The sequence below is a fragment of the Oncorhynchus gorbuscha genome, linkage group LG05 (genome assembly GCF_021184085.1).
Source record: "Oncorhynchus gorbuscha isolate QuinsamMale2020 ecotype Even-year linkage group LG05, OgorEven_v1.0, whole genome shotgun sequence".
Lineage (NCBI taxonomy): Eukaryota > Metazoa > Chordata > Actinopteri > Salmoniformes > Salmonidae > Oncorhynchus > Oncorhynchus gorbuscha.
In genome coordinates, this window is record NC_060177.1 from 58,887,119 (window position 1) to 58,903,888 (window position 16,770).

At 45.6% G+C, this 16,770-nt stretch overlaps 1 protein-coding gene across 1 annotated transcript in view; it reads left to right on the forward strand.

Annotated features, from left to right (window-relative positions):
• Positions 1 to 123: 123 nt before the first annotated feature.
• The window catches only part of LOC124036173 (ral guanine nucleotide dissociation stimulator-like), a 77,164-nt gene continuing 60,517 nt past the window's right edge, over positions 124 to 16,770 (forward strand). Inside the window, exon 1 of the mRNA XM_046350395.1 lies at positions 124 to 403. Within this exon, the coding sequence (XP_046206351.1) occupies positions 383 to 403 (21 nt within the window). The 5' untranslated portion in view covers positions 124 to 382. The remainder of the gene's footprint in view (positions 404 to 16,770) is intronic.

The following is a 16,770-nucleotide window of genomic DNA, read 5'->3' on the forward strand; positions in this document are numbered from 1 at the left end:
ACAATTGCAAATAAAGAAATCGCATGAAATTGTTCAAATCAGACCAGTGCGCATTGCATGCTTCCCATGGTTGCAGGAGGGCACAATGAAGATAGAGGATGAAGATAGAAATTAAATGCACGAATGCTGCAATTTACTGTGTAGTTTAGACTAATAGCTGAATAGACGAGTACAGTAACTGTTGTCCTACTACAGTACGTCATCTCAAGGTGGTGCTGGACTCACTGCACATTTCCACAAGGATAAACATACACGCTGATTTTATGCACGAGCATCACTGTGGATAATATCGTTATCAAAATGCTGGATGCTGGTGCAGAAGAAAAGAGAATATATCCTGAACATGCACGAGAAGAGATGTTAAGGTCATGAATCTGAGAGGATGATAATGCTGGAAAAACAGGTATGCTACAGTTATCTGGGAAACATTTAGTATGTGAGATGCACCTGTCCTGTCACTCTTTTGTAGTGTTGCATAGACCCACAGAATAAATAATACACCATCATGTTATTATATTTTACTTTGGTAGATTATTTTAACCTGAAACCTCACTGGATGAACCCCTGACCTAAATGCATGTGAATAGTAATTTGTCAGCATGCCCATAACCCCCAATATGTTTATGACTTTCTTGGATGTGTGGATAATTCTCCCAATGGTCTACTACGCTGAAGCTGAAACATAATCCCCTCATCATCATTGAATGAGCAAACATCATTATCACATCCATCATTGGAACTGCATCTGTTAGTCAGTATCCTTGGATATGGTTTGAATGTGATACACACACTCTCATTTTTTCTCTCTCGCTCGCTCGCTCACACACACACACATATACATGTAAATCCATGCACGTGCGCATACACAAGCATTCACACACATACACATACACTCATGTGTAACGGATGTGAAACGCTAGCTTTAGTTAGCGGTGGTGCGCGCTAAATAGTGTTTCAATCGGTGACGTCACTTGCTCTGAGACTTTGAAGTAGTAGTTTCCCTTGCTCGTGGGTGACTGTTATTGATGTGTGCAGAGGGTCCCTGGTTCGCGCCCGGTTATGGGCGAGGGGACGGTCTAAAGCTATACTGTTACATTGATGCTGTTGACCCGGATCACTGGTTGCTGCGGAACAGGGAGGAGGTCAAAAGGGGGTGAGTGTAACGGATGCGAAACGCTAGCTTAGTTAGCGGTGTTGCGCGCTAAATAGTGTTTCAATCAGTGACGTCACTTGCTCGGAGATCTTGAAGTAGTAGTTCCCCTTGCTCTGCAAGGGTGGCGGCTTTTGTGGAGCGATGGGTAACGATGCATCGTGGGTGACTGTTGTTGATGTGTGCAGAGGATTCCTGGTTCGCGCCCGGTATGGGCGAGGGGAAGGTCTAAAGTTATACTGTTACACATGCATGTACATACAAGCACACTTTTCTGCTTAAAAGATGAAGGGCATGGCGCTGAATATTTAAGTCTCTGTATGTTGTTTCTGGACATGGGAATGAACAATAAACACAATGATATTCTTGGCAAGGAAGTGAAGCTTTCTAGGAAATATGCTTTTTGGATCAGGCCCACTGGCCTTCAGCATCAGAGGGAGGAGGACCTCCCATTGTTAAACACCAAAGTCAGCTCTTGGGCTATCAACAGAGCAAAGAAAGCCTACCCCGAAAACAACAAACTCGCTCAAACAGCCGTTGAAATGGAGTTGTTCTATATCTTTTCCCCCCTGCCCTTTAATCATCAGAATAAGTTGCAATGTGAGATAACTTACAATATGATGCTTTTGTATGTAACCCTACCTTGCAGGTTGTCATTGTTCCAATGCTATAAAGCAGAGCGGGCTGGTGGGAGGAGCTCTGGGAGGACCGGTTCATTGTAATGGCTGGAATGGAATCTTTGGAATGGTACCAGACACACCAAACGCATGTCTGACTCTGGTCAGTTGATTCCATGGAATTATTGTTATTTTATCTTTGCTGATAAATGTGCAAAAGACTGTTGCCAATTTCCACTGCTCCAGAGTCCAATGGTGACAAGCTTTACACCACTCCAGTCGACGCTTGGCATTGCGCTTGGTGATCTTAGGCTTGTGTGCGGCTGCTCAGACATGGAAACCCATTTCATGAAGCACCCGACCAACAGTTATTATGCTGACTTTGCTTCCAGAGGCTGTTTGTCACTGGGTAGTGATTGATGCAACCGAGGACAGAAGATTTTTAAGCTTTACGGGCTTCAGCAATCGGCGGTCTCGTTCTCTGATCAGTGTGGCCTACAACTTTGTGGCTGAGCTGTTGTTGCTCCTTGATGTTTCCACTTCACAATAACATCACTTACAGTTGACCGTGGCAGTATGTGTATGTGACAAATACAATTTGATTTGATTTCGACTGAATCCACTCATTTGAAGGGGTGTCCATATACTTTTGTATATATAGTGTATGTTTGAAAACATACAGTATATATGCATATATGGGCATATACAATGCATTCAGAAAGTATTCAGACACCATTCCCTTTTTTCAAATTGTGTTACGTTACAGCCTTATTCTAAAATATATATTTTTAAATTCCCTCATCAATCAACACACAATACCCCGTAATGAAAAAGCGAAAAGAGGTTTTTATAATTATTTGCAAATTTATAAAAAAACAAAAAACAGAAATACCTTATTTACAGTGGGGCAAAAAAGTATTTTGTCAGCCACCAATTGTGCAAGTTCTCCCACTTAAAAATATGAGAGAGGCCTGTAATTTTAATCATACGTACACTTCAACTATGACAGATAAATTGAGGGGAAAAAATCCAGAAAATCACATTGTAGGATTTTTTATGAATTTATCTGCAAATTCTGGTGGAAAATAAGTATTTGGTCAATAACAAAAGTTTCTCAATACTTTGTTATATATCCTTTGTTGGCAATGACAGAGGTCAAACGTTTTCTGTAAGTCATCACAAGGTTTTCATACACTGTTGCTGGTATTTTGGCCCATTCCTCCATGCAGATCTCCTCTAGAGCAGTGATGTTTTGGAGCTGTTGCTGGCCAACACAGACTTTCAACTCCCTCCAAAGATTTTCTATGGGGTTGAGATCTGGAGACTGGCTAGGCCACTCCAGGACCTTGAAATGCTTCTTACGAAGTCACTCCTTCGTTGCCCGGGCAGTGTGTTTGGGATCATTGTCATGCTGAAAGACCCAGCCACATTTCATCTTCAATGCCCTTGCTGATGGAAGGAGGTTTTCACTCAAAATCTCACGATACATGGCCCCATTCATTCTTTCCTTTACACGGATCAGTCGTCCTGGTCCCTTTGCAGAAAAACAGCCCCATTCACTAGGTCATTCACTAGGTCCCCCCGTGTGCTCACCGTTCTTGTGATCATTTTGACCCCACAGGGTGAGATGTTGCATGGAGCCCCAGATTTGAGAGCAATCTTCACTGTGTTCACCTCTCTTTCCCACGTTCCAACAAAGTGAGGGCTTGGCGGGTTTAACTGGAATGTTATCCTCTGTTTGGCCAACTGTTCCTTCAGGTGGGGGGCCATCACTTTGAAGGCCTCTCGCAGTTGTCGGTCTCCTCCAACGAAGTTCGTACCATTGTCCAAAAGAAGCTTGAAAGGCTTGCCTCGACGTGCAATGAAGCGTCTTAGAGACATCAGGAAGGTATCGGCATCCAGGCTCTCCAGGAGGTCCAAGTGGGTGTAGTGGCTGCTCAATGCATATGTAGATGATGCCCCATCTCTTTTTGTTGAGCCGTCCAATATCTATTTTCAATGGTCCGAAAACAATTCACTCCGGTAGAGTAAAAGGGTGGCTTGTACAGTTGCAGATGAGCAGAAGGTAAGTTCGCCATCTTTGGAACTTCAGGTTTGGCAATCAATCTTTGCCATTGCAAACAGGTGTTCTGAAACTTCCGGCTGGCTTCCCTTCCCCGCAGAATCCAGTATCTATGACTCTGTTCTGCCAGAACCATCTCTGGGCCGGGATGGAGGAGAGTCTCGTCGAAATCTTGAATGAGTAGCTTGGTCAGCGGATGATTTGGATCCAAGACGATGGGGTGCATAGAATCCATGTCCAGGTGCTCTGCTCTTTGCAGTCTAAAGCCAACTCTAATGAGTCCCGAATCCTTATCATACTCAGGAGACAAGGGACCCAGACGACTGTTAGAAGGTATAGACCGGTTTGACATGATGGCCTGGACCGAGTGATGTGATCTGCTCTGTGGTTCGCGGTATCCACATACCTCCAGTTGGCTACATCCGTAAGGTTCTGAATCTCTGTAACTCGAGTTCCTACAAAGACCTTGTATCTACAAGATTCTGACTTGAGCCAATGAAGGACTGTGGTGGAATTGGACCAGAGGATGACTTGTCCGATGGGCAGGGTGAGTTCTGCTTGGAGGACACTGGCCAGCTGAGCTCCAGTGAATGCAGAACTCAAATCCAAGCGTGGCATCAACAGCTGCTTCTTTGGCACAATGCGAGACCTGGCCAGAACGAAGTAAATGTTCACCTGCTTCTGGTCATCCACAGTCCACATGTAGGCAACATAGCCATATGCTCTCTCTGACGCATCACCGAATATGTGCAGATCTCTGGTTGACTGTCAGCATATGGTGGTGTGTATGTTCTGGGGAGTTCCATCTGGACAAGGTCAGGAATGTCTTGTTCCCAGACAAGTCATCTTTCCAGCAGCCTCTGAGGCTGAATGGGGTCATCCCAACCTATCCCTTCTTTCCACAGGTCCTGGACGAGTACATTGGCTTGGGTTGTGAAAGGCCTGATTTAGCCTAGTGGGTTGTATTGAAGGGTGAGCATGCTGTATATATTCCTCATTGTAGGTTTGGAGCGCTCCACAGTGCAGTGCTTGTATCCCAAGGAGCCTCTGAGGCAGTTCCATCATAGCCACAGGGTTGGTTCCTGGAGATCCGTGCTACTTTGTGAAAGCCACAGTTTGCTGCTTTCCGATCTGGCCTCGGGTGGTAGGTGCTTGATGACAGTTGGTACATTGCTAGCCCACTGTCGTATCTCAAAGCCTCCTGTATGGAGCCACTGCCACAGTCCATTAGCAAGGTTTCTTGCTTCATCAGCAGAGGGGATGCTTTGAAGGCAGTTGTCTACGTAAAACTTCACAAGCTCTTCGTTAGCCTCCAATGTTGTCCTGAACATGTTGCTGCAGAGCGTAGATGGCGCAACAGGGACTACAAGTCGTGCTGAATGGCAAGACCTGCCACTCATAGATGCTCGGTTCTTCAGTTCTATGCATATTCTGCCAGATGAAGAGTAGCACCGGTTTGTCAACTGGTAACTGGATCTGAGGAAACACGCCTTTGATGTCACCACTTACAGCTACGGCATGTTGACACAATCTGAGGAGGCCACCGAGCAGGGATGGTCCCAATGTTGGACCAAGGAACAGGTCATTGAGCGACTGTCCTTTATGCTGGAACAAACAGTTAAACACAATCCTATCCTTTCCATTGTGATGTATAATATGGTGGGGTATAAACCAGGACTCAGTAGATTGTTCAGCTACCTCGGGTGGCACCAGTGACACGTAACCTGCCCTCTGCTGCTTCTTGATATTTTGGCAGTACACCTTGGGTCTTTGGCAAGTCTTCCCTCCATGCTAGGGAGGCTTGGCAGTACAGCTTCCTTTGGAGCATGGAAAGTTGCATCATTGACTCGATGAAGCAAGGGTGTAGCATAGAGCTGACGCCATCAACCTCTATTCTAGAGGTGGACGTCGGGAGAAGGGTCATGGCTTGCTGGTCTTGTTTCGAGCAAGTTGCCAGTTTCTCACTCACAGGGAAGGGTATTGATCTGCCAAAGTCACTCCACATTTCTGAAGTGCTCGGCAGAAGGCGAGACGGTACTGGTGAACAGGCACTGTTCAGCTGGTGCTGTGTGGACAAAGCTAGTAGGGCCTTGCAGGGACCAGCCGAGTTCGGTGTGGATAGCAATGGTTTCACCAGGTGGGCCTGTACACACTGGCTGTATGGGTATCAGGAGGTGAGGCATGTCTGAACCTTTCAGCAGCAGAGGTTGAGCTTGGTCCACCGGTGACAAAGGCAGCGTACAGAGGTGGTCATATCGCTTTTGGAGAGCTGCTACTGGGCAGGATTGTTCGGAAAGGCCTAGGTTTTCTGCGGTGAATACCTTACATATCTGATAGTACTCGAAAGGTTTGTGCAAGGGAGGACACATCAAAGGTCACTGAGGCACCTTGCAGTTGCACAACATCTTGTCGAACTGTCCTGAGGGTGAGGCTCTCAGGCTTAGAATTTAGGTTTAGTTTTTGAACATCCTGTGGCAGGATGATGCTACGCTCTGAGCCATCGCCGAGCATGGCGTATGTCTCCAGGGCTCGGTCTCCATTGTGAAGTAAGACCTTCAAGACCTTCAGCGTTACTTTAGCCGATCAGTTCGGTCTGTCCAGATACACCTTGGTCGTAGGGATACGCATTTCTGGTTTTCCTGTATGGTATCATGAAGGATTGTTAGGTGCTGCTCTTTACATGTATTGCAAGGTCGTCTGAGGGTGCAAGCATCAGCTTTGTGGGATCATCCTCACTTCCAACACCTTTTTCCATCCTTTATCCACTTGACGACCTGTCCTGTGTTCAGCTTCTTGAATTCTTCACATGAGTTGAGAAAGTGTTCTTTATTGTCACAGTAGGGACAGTATGGCTTGGGGTTGAGCAGGCTCCTTCGGGGTTGGGATCTTCACTTGTGTTGAAAAGGATTGCGCCAAATTTCTTCTTCTGTCTCGTTAATGCATGTTGGTCTTTCTTGAATGGGTTAGGCATATCACATTGATACAGGGCTCTGGCTCTGCTTGATATGTGCTTAGCCTGGGACTTCTGTAACCAGACTGCCAAGTCATGCAAGGTGAACGACTGGTCTGTGCCAGTCCTGAGGATGCTGCGTTCGAAGCAGTACTCAACAAATTCGGTCAAAATGAGATCCACATCTGAGGTCAAAGCCGTTCTGCCACTCAAGGGTGCTGAGCATGTTTACCAGTGAGTGGATAGAAATGGCAAAGGTGTCAAAGGATTATGCATAACCAAACTTGATGGCTGGGAAGTTTAGGATGGTGGCTAGCTCACACTGGACGAGTGGCGGGGCTGACTGTACTTGTCCTGCGGGGCTTGTAAGGCTGCAGTGTATGGTCTCAGGTCGTGCATGTAGGCCTTAGCGAGCTGGACTTGCACTCTGTAGTTTCAGGTGGGCCAGGAGCACTTGATACTTATACCGCTCGTTTAGGTGCCTGTGACTGCTCATCAGGTCATCTAGGGCCATCTTGAGGAGGGCAAAGTCACTCTCTCTATCGCTCTGAAAGTAGGGCAATGACGGCTTCGACATGCCATATGATGAGGCAATCAGCTGATCCATGCCAGGTGGCGGGTGCCATCTGTCCTTTGCAGGATATGGTGCTGGATTGGGATAGGGCACACCTAAACCTGGATGGAAGCCTGGCACTGCTGGAACTGGATAAGCTTTGTCCCGCAGATAAGTAGGGTTCACCTGGAACAAGGTATGGTGTAAATCCTGGTGCAGGATGTGGCGCAGCGGATGCTGGTCCAGGGTATGGAGCAGGTGCTGCAGGTGCTGTTCCTGGGTACGGAACCACGGGAGCTGGAGCTGAGGTCAGAGCCACGGGAGCTGGAGCTGGGTGCAGAGCCAAAGGAGCTGGAGCTGGGTGCCGAACTACAGGAGCTGAAGCTGGGTGCGGAACTGCGGGAGTTGGAGCAGGTGTGGAACCTCGGGAGCTGGAGAAGGGTGCGGAACCGCTGGAGCTGGAGCGGGGTGCGGAACCGCTGGAGCAGGGTGCGGAACCGCTGGAGCTGGAGCAGGGTGCGGAACCGCTGGAGCTGGAGCAGGGTGCGGAGCCGCGCGTGCTGGAGCAGAGGGGTGAACCATTGAAGATGGAGCAAGGTGCGGGACCACGGGAGCTGGAGCAAGGTGCGTGACCACGGGAAATGGAACAGGGTGCAGAACCACGGAGCTGAAGCAGGGTGCTGAACCACGGGAGCTGGAGCAGAGGGGGAGAACCATGGGAGCTGAAGCAGGGTGCGGAACCACGGGAGCTGGAGCAGAGGGGGAGAACCACGGGAGCTGGAGCAAGGCGTGGAACCATGGAAGATGTGTTTGGAACCACAGGAGCTGTAGCTGCGTGCGGAACCACGGGAGCTGCTGATGAGTGCCTTGGGTAAACAAGGAACATGGAAGAAGCCAAACCAAGGAGACACAAATGTCTCCCTCATAGAGAGAGCTTGGGATGGCTGGGGCGCTTTTGGCTCCTCGAGTCCCTGCTCTCTACCCCAGCAACACTTTCTCTTTTCTCTGGCTTTCATACGTGGTTCAGTTCTGACTGAGGTAGAACAGAGTTGAATAGACCGAGCTGTTTCGGGCTCTTTTTAAGTTGTTTGAACTTGAAAAGTTGTCCATCAGTGTTCTGTCTGTAGTGTAGGCTAAATAATGTTATGAGGGTGTCTGAGTTAAACTGCCCAGCTACTGTTTCCCCACTTCTTTAGAGTCTGTTAGACCAAGGTGGACTAAGAATGGTATCTTATTTAAAATCCTGTTACTAATGCAAAGTAGCTGTTTGAAGCCATGTATTGCACAGTGGTGGTGGTCACCGTTGGCATCAGAACAATACTGCAGATGAAGGGGATGTCCAATTTGTAAGTCGCTCTGGATAAGAGCATCTGCTAAATGACTTAAATGTAAATGTTTAAATGGTAGGCAGGGAGAAGATGGTGTGAATCTTCATAGGCTCCGCCTCTTTCTCCTAGGTTGGCTGTGTCTGTGGGATAGATGCAAAGCTGTCACATGATTCATCAGATGGTGCTAGTGAGGGGCTCCTCTGCTCTGAATGAGTCATCTGGGTTCTGGCTACAACAACACCTTAATCTCTTTCTTTTAATTTTTTAACTAGGTAGGCCAGTTGAGAACAAGTTCTCATTTACAACTGCAATCAGTACAAGATAAAGCAAAGCAGTGCAACAAAAACAACAACACAGAGTTACACATTAACAACCCATAAACAAACCTTTAATGTTTTAAGAAAGGATATGACAAGCTTGGCTAGCTCTAGCTCAGTGGTTCCCAAACTTTTAATAGGTCCATACTCCTTCAAACATTCAACCTCCAGCTGCCTACCCCCTCTAGCACCAGGGTCAGCGCACTCTCAAATGTTGTTTTTTGCCATCATTGTAAGCCTGCCACACACAAACTATATGATACATTTATTCAACATAAGAATGAGTGTGAGTTTTTGTCACAACCCGGCTCTTGGGAAGTGACAATGGGCTCTTATAGGACCAGGGCACAAATAATAATATAATAATAATCAATAAGTTAGCTCTTTATTTAGCCATCTTACATATGAGACATTATTTGTTTATCAGAAATTGTGAATAACTCACCACAGGTTAATGAGAAGGGTGTGCTTGAATCTCCCTTTGTGAGACTGCTTCATGCAGCTGGGAGGGATTCGCATCTCGCTGATCACCGCTGGAAGACTGCCCATCAGTGAGAGCCATCTACGCTGCCTGTGCATGCTCTGATTGACTCTGGGGCTTGCTGGACATGGGTTCGGAAACATTATTCAGAGAGCCTTAGATGGTAGTCATCTTCCCAGTATCCATTTGAGACACTACCTTTAACTCACAGTATCTGGTAACCACAGTGAGACTATTTCTTTTTGATTTTCCGTTCACCTGCTGTTTTGGGTCATCCCTGGCATGTCATCTATTAATTGGAGTAAGGATGCACATAACTCTGCTATGTTGGTTTGTATTGGAGAGAGTCTCAGTATTAAATAATTTTCCACATAGTCTGTGCCTGTATTAGTTTTCATGCTAGTGAGGGCCGGGAATCCACTCTCACATACAGTTGAAGTCGGAGGTTTACATACACCTTAGTCAAATACATTTAAACTCAGTTTTCACAATTCCTGACATTTAATCCTATTAAAAATTCCCTGTCTTAGGTCAGTTAGGATCACCAATTTATTTTAAGAACTTTAAATGTCCGAATAATAGTAGAGAGAATGATTTATTTAAGCTCTTCTTTATTTCATCACATTCCCAGTGGGTCAGAAGTTTACATACACTCAATTAATATTTGGTAGCATTGCCTTTAAATTGTTTAAATTGGGTCAACATTTTTGGGTAGCTTTCCACAAGCTTCCCACAATAAGTTGAGTGAATTTTGTCCCATTCCTCCTGACAGAACTTGTATAACTGAGTCAGGTTTGTAGGCCTCCTTGCTCGCACACACTTTTTCAGTTCTGCCCACAAATTTTCTATAGGATTGGGGTCAGGGCTTTGTGATTGCCACTCCATTACCTTGACTTTGATGTCCTTAAGCCATTTTGCCGCAACTTTGTAAGTATGCTTGGGGTCATTGTCCATTTGGAAGACCCATTTGTGGCTAGGCTTTAACTTCCTGACTGATGTCTTGAGATGTTGCTTCAATATATCCACATCATTTTCCTTCCACATGATGCCAACTATTTTGTGAAGTGCACCAGTCCCTCTACAGCAAAGCACCCCAACAACATGATGCTGCCACCCCCGTGCTTCACAGTTGGGATGGTGTTCTTTGGCTTGCAAACCTCCCCCTTTTTCCTCCTAACATAACAATGGTCATTATGGCCAAACAGTTCTATTAATGATTCATCAGACCAGAGGGCATTTCTCCAAAAAGTACGATCTTTGTCCCCATGTGCAGTTGCAAACCGTAGTATGGCATTTTTATGGCGGTTTTGGAGCGGAGGCTTCTTCCTTGCTGAGCGGCCTTTCAGGTTATGTCGATATAGGACTCGTTTTAGTGTGGATATAGATACTTTTGTACCTGTTTCCTCCAGCATCTTCACAAGGTCCTTTGATGTTGTTCTGGAATTGATTTACACTTTTCTCACCAAAGTACGTTCATCTCTAGGAGAAAACGCATCTAGTTCCTGAGCGGTATGACGGCTGCGTGTTCCCATGGTGTTTATACTTGTGTACTATTGTTTGTACGGATGAACGTGGTACTTTCAAGCATTTGGAAATTGCTCCCAAGGATGAACCAGACTTGTGGAGGTCTACAATTTTTTTCCTGAGGTCTTGGCTGATTTTCTTTTGATTTTCCCATGATGTCAAGCAAAGAGATTTTCCCATGATGTCAATTAGCCTATCAGAAGCCATGACATCATTTTCGGGAGTTTTCCAAGCTGTTTAAAGGCAAAAGTCAACTTAGTGTATGAAAACTTCTGACCCACTGGAATTACAGTGAATACAGTGAATTATAAGGGAAATAATCTCTGTAAACAATTGTTGGAAAAATTACTTGTGTCATGCACAAAGTAGATGTCCTAACCGACTTTCCAAAACTATAGTTTGTTAATAAGAAATTTGTGGAGAGGTTAAAAAACAAGTTTTAATGACTCCAACCTAAGTGTATGTAAACTTCCGACTTCACCTGTAGGTATATGGTTGCAAAGGGCATCAGTGTCTTAACAGCTCAATTTTCCAAGGCAGGCTACTCTGGGTACAGCCCTATCCAGAAATCTGGCAGCGGCTTCTGATTAAATTAAATTTTCACAGAACCGCTTGTTGCAATTTTCTTGTTCAGATATCGGTAAGTGGACTGGTAAGTGGACTGGAGGCAGGGCATGAAAGGGATAATGAATCCAGTTGTTTGTGTCGTCCATTTCGGGAAAGTATCTGCGTAATTGCGCACCCAGCTCACTCAGGTGCTTCACTATATCACATTTCACATTGTCAGTAAGCTTGAGTTCATTTGCACACAAACAATCATAGAATGACAGAAAGACCTGTGTGTTGTCCTTGTTAATGCAGACAGAGAAGAGCTCCAACTTCTTAATCATAGCCTCAATATTGTTCCTCACATTGAATATAGTTGCAGAGTCCCTGTAAACCTAGATTCAGATCATTCAGGTGAGAAAAAACATCACCTAGATAGGCCATTCCTGTGAGAAACTCGTCATCACGCAAGCGGTCAGACAAGTGAAAATGATGGTCAATAAAGAAAACTTTAAGCTCGTCTCTCAATTTTAAAAATGTGTCAATACTTTGCCCCTTGATAACCAGTGCACTTCTGTATGTTGTAAAAACATTACATGGTCGCTGCCCATATCATTGCATAATGCAGAACATACACAAGAGTTCAGGGGCCTTGCTTTAGCAAAGTTAACCATTTTCATTGTCGTGTCCAAAATGTCTTTCAAGCTGTCAGGCATTCCCTTGGCAGCAAGAGCCTCTCGGTGGATGCTGCTGTGTACCCAACTGGCGTCGGGAGCAACTACTTGCATGCGTGTTACCACTCCACTATGTCTCTCTTTCATGGCTTTTGCGCCATCAGTACAGATATCAACACATATTGATCACCAAAGTTCATTTGATGTCACAAAGCTGCCCAGTACTTTTACAAATATCCTCTCCTGTTGTCCTGGTTTCCAGTGGTTTGCAGAAGAGGATGTCTTCCTTAATTGACCCCCCCACCATAAACGTAACGGAAATATACCAGGAGCTGTGCCAGGCCCGCCACATCAGTTGACTCATCCAGCTATAACGCATAGAATTCATTGGCTTGTATGCAAAGCAGTAATTGTTTCAAAACATCTCCTGCCATGTCACTGATGCATCGTGAAACAGTGTTGTTTGATGAAGGCCTTGTCTGTGTAGTGTTTCAGTCCTTTTCCCCCAGCATTGTCCCAGCCATATCTGCGGCAGCAGGAATTATTAAGTCCTCCATAATAGTATGGGGCTTGTCTGTCCTAGCCAATCGGTAGCTCACCATATAAGACTCTTCTAGCCCCTTCTTATTAATGGTATATGTTGCTTTTATACATGTCTTACTACTCGAAAGTCATCTTAATTCTAGCTCAAAACACTCTTGTGGCTTATTTTTCAAATTGGCATGTTTCGTTTCTAAATTTCTGCGCAAGAGTGAAGGTTTCCTGCGAGTGAGTAACGATTAATGTGATTGGATGTTAATTATTTGACTAGGCTACCTGTATTTGACATTGTGTTGTTATTTCGCTGAACACTAGATGGTTTCATTTGAATTTTGGCAGCGAAACGAGGCTACTGAGTTGAGAAAAAAACATCCCCGAATTGTATAGCCCTGTTGGAAAATCTAAATGGACTGTTTGAACATGGGAATCACATTTGTATTTGGTGTACCCCCGACGGCATTGCGTGTACCCCTGGCTCACCTTGTTCACCTTTCCTGCATGGTTTGGCTTCTGAGTGTGCTGTGCATCACCCTGTCCTGCCTTTGTAACATACAGGTCCACTTCCTGTAGACAAAGACAGTCTGGCTTCCTGTCCTGGCTGTGGCTCTGAGGCATAGCCTCAGAAAGTAGGGGTGCTGAGGGGGCTGCAGTACCCCTTGATAAATAACAATAAAATATATTTATCCACCAAATTAGTGAACTAGGCCTTTATTACTCCTGAATGAGCAGAGAAGAAATGCTTGTCAGCAGAGCGAGGAGAAAAATACCCTCCCTGATGACAAACATTTTCCGGTTCCATGACTTGAATGGGATTTGTGCCACAAATGCTAAAACATATAATTTGGAAACAGTGCCAGCCACTGCCAGGTAAACTAAACCAAAGCGTGGATTGCTGTCCTACCTTGTCCATAGACTGATTAAAGGGTAAGGAAACCATTGTGTATTTTTTTATTTGAGTGAACTATCCCTTTAAGCACATGGCATAATGAGTAGGCACATGGCATAATGAGCACATGGCATTCTGTGTTTTCACACGCAAAAGTGATTGCTTTTGATAAAAATGCTTTATCTGCCTTCCCAATAAAACTAGTTTGAAAATTCAAACACACTGATTAAGAACACTTTCCATGACATAGACTGACCAGGTTAATCCAGGTGAAACCTATGATCCCTTATTGATGTCACTTGTTTAATCCACTTCAATTAGTGTAGATGAAGTGGAGGAGACAGGTTAAATAAGTATTTTTAAGCCTTGAGACAATTGAGACCTGGATTGTGTATGTGTGCCATTCAGTGGGTGAATGGGCAAGACAAAACATTTAAGTACGTTTGACCGGGGTATGGTAGTAGGTGAAGGGGCACCAATTTGTGTCAAGAACTGCAATGCTGCAGGGTATTTACATTTACATTTAAGTCATTTAGCAGACGCTCTTATCCAGAGCGACTTACAAATTGGTGCATTCACCTTATGACATCCAGTGGAACAGCCACTTTACAATAGTGCATCTAAATATTTTAAGGGGGTGAGAAGGATTACTTTATCCTATCCTAAGTATTCCTTAAAGAGATGGGGTTTCAGGTGTCTCCGGAAGGTGGTGATTGACTCCGCTGTCCTGGCGTCGTGAGGGAGTTTGTTCCACCATTGGGGAGCCAGAGCAGCGAACAGTTTTGACTGGGCTGAGCGGGAACTGTACTTCCTCAGTGGTAGGGAGGCGAGCAGGCCAGAGGTGGATGAACGCAGTGCCCTTATTTGGGTGTAGGGCCTGATCAGAGCCTGGAGGTACTGAGGTGCCGTTCCCCTCACAGCTCCGTAGGCAAGCACCATGGTCTTGTAGCGGATGCGAGCTTCAACTGGAAGCCAGTGGAGAGAGTGGAGGAGTGGGGTGACGTGAGAGAACTTGGGAAGGTTGAACACTAGACGGGCTGCGGCGTTCTGGATGAGTTGTAGGGGTTTAATGGCACAGGCAGGGAGCCCAGCCAACAGCGAGTTGCAGTAATCCAGACGGGAGATGACAAGTGCCTGGATTAGGACCTGCGCCGCTTCCTGTGTGAGGCAGGGTCGTACTCTGCGGATGTTGTAGAGCATGAACCTACAGGAACGGGCCACCTCCTTGATGTTAGTTGAGAACGACAGGGTGTTGTCCAGGATCACGCCAAGGTTCTTAGCGCTCTGGGAGGAGGACACAATGGAGTTGTCAACCGTGATGGCGAGATCATGGAACGGGCAGTCCTTCCCCGGGAGGAAGAGCAGCTCCGTCTTGCCGAAGTTCAGCTTGAGGTGGTGATCCGTCATCCACACTGATATGTCTGCCAGACATGCAGAGATGCGATTCGCCACCTGGTCATCAGAAGGGGGAAAGGAGAAGATTAATTGTGTGTCGTTTGCATAGCAATGATAGGAGAGACCATGTGAGGTTATGACAGAGCCAAGTGACTTGGTGTATAGCGAGAATAGGAGAGGGCCTAGAACAGAGCCCTGGGGGACACCAGTGGTGAGAGCGTGTGGTGAGGAGACAGATTCTCACCACGCCACCTGGTAGGAGCGACCTGTCAGGTAGGATGCAATCCAAGCGTGGTCCGCACCGGAGATGCCCAACTCGGAGAGGGTGGAGAGGAGGATCTGATGGTTCACAGTATCGAAGGCAGCCGATAGGTCTAGAACAGACATGGGCAAACTACGGCCCGCGGGCCACATACGGCCCGTTAGGCTTTTTAATCCGGCCCGCCGAACTTGTCCAAATTATAGTAAAAACCTCATTTTTTCCCCTTTCCCTGCAATGCCCACGTTTCCCCAATAGATGGCGCACTCAAAACACATTGACCGTTGTTGGAGTGGCGCGTATTTCTCTTTATTTCACTTTAATTTTCACTTCGTTTCACGTCACCATTAAGCCCTTCTGTGAAAATGAGCGGACCAAAGAGAAGGAAAGTGGACAGCGAATGCCGAGTGTTTAATAAGGAGTGGACAACAAAATACTTCTTCACTGAAGTCCGATCAACGGCTGTATGTCTGATATGCCAAGAAGCTGTTGCGGTTTTCAAAGAGTACAATATCAGCCGTCACTTTGCCTCGAAGCATGCAAACTATGCTAGCAAGCAGTCAACACAAGAACGGGCGGCTACTGCTCAGAGGTTGGCAGCTAATTTACAGAGTCAACAGAACTTTTTTCACCGACAAACTGCAAACAAACAAAACTAACTCCAGACTTTGATGCACTGGCAAAAAAGGGAGACCAACAACACTGTTCCCACTGAAATGGTGAGTTTTTCTGCTGTGTTATGAAAAAATGCATATGGAAAGTTTGGAAGTGCGTCTTTTAATTAAGAGCAATGCGCATTTACGCACAGCAGCGGTACAGTAGCTTAATTAACACGCCGCACATCGCTCTTAATTTAAATTTAAATTTTCAGCTGCAGGTAGGATATTTAATACAGCCTATGTCTGTGTGCTTGGCAACGATACACGTGTACTGTTTGCGCGTGAAGGCGAGGGCGTCCGTGGCGAGTTTGTAGAGCGCGCGGTCAGGACAATCCATCCATGATTTTGCGGAGTTTAACACAAGTAGATATTATTGAGCTTGAGTATTTCGTTGTGTAATAATATGTTTTGAATGTTGAAAGTGATTCCATTTTTCAATAAATGTTGATTTCTTTAACTTTGCACCTTCGATTGAAACTTATTAAAAACAGACGCAATCTTGATAAATAACAGTGCGTATGTTATTTTAATCTATTTACATTTCCTCCTCCCAGTATCTGCGAAATAGTATGTAAATGCCATATCTTGCATATTCCTTGAGACAAATTTATTAACTGATAAGGGCTATTTTTCACATTTGAAAGACAGTTAATAAATTGGGTTGTAGTGGTCTTACTGTGCTATGAGGTTTGCACACACTACATTTAATGCTTTAGTATATCCGGCCCAAACACTCCCTCCAAATGCTCCTGGCCCGGCCCCTCTGTCAAATTTTAGAACCCATTGTGGCCCGCGAGTCAAAAGTTTGCCCACCTCTGGTCTAGAAGGA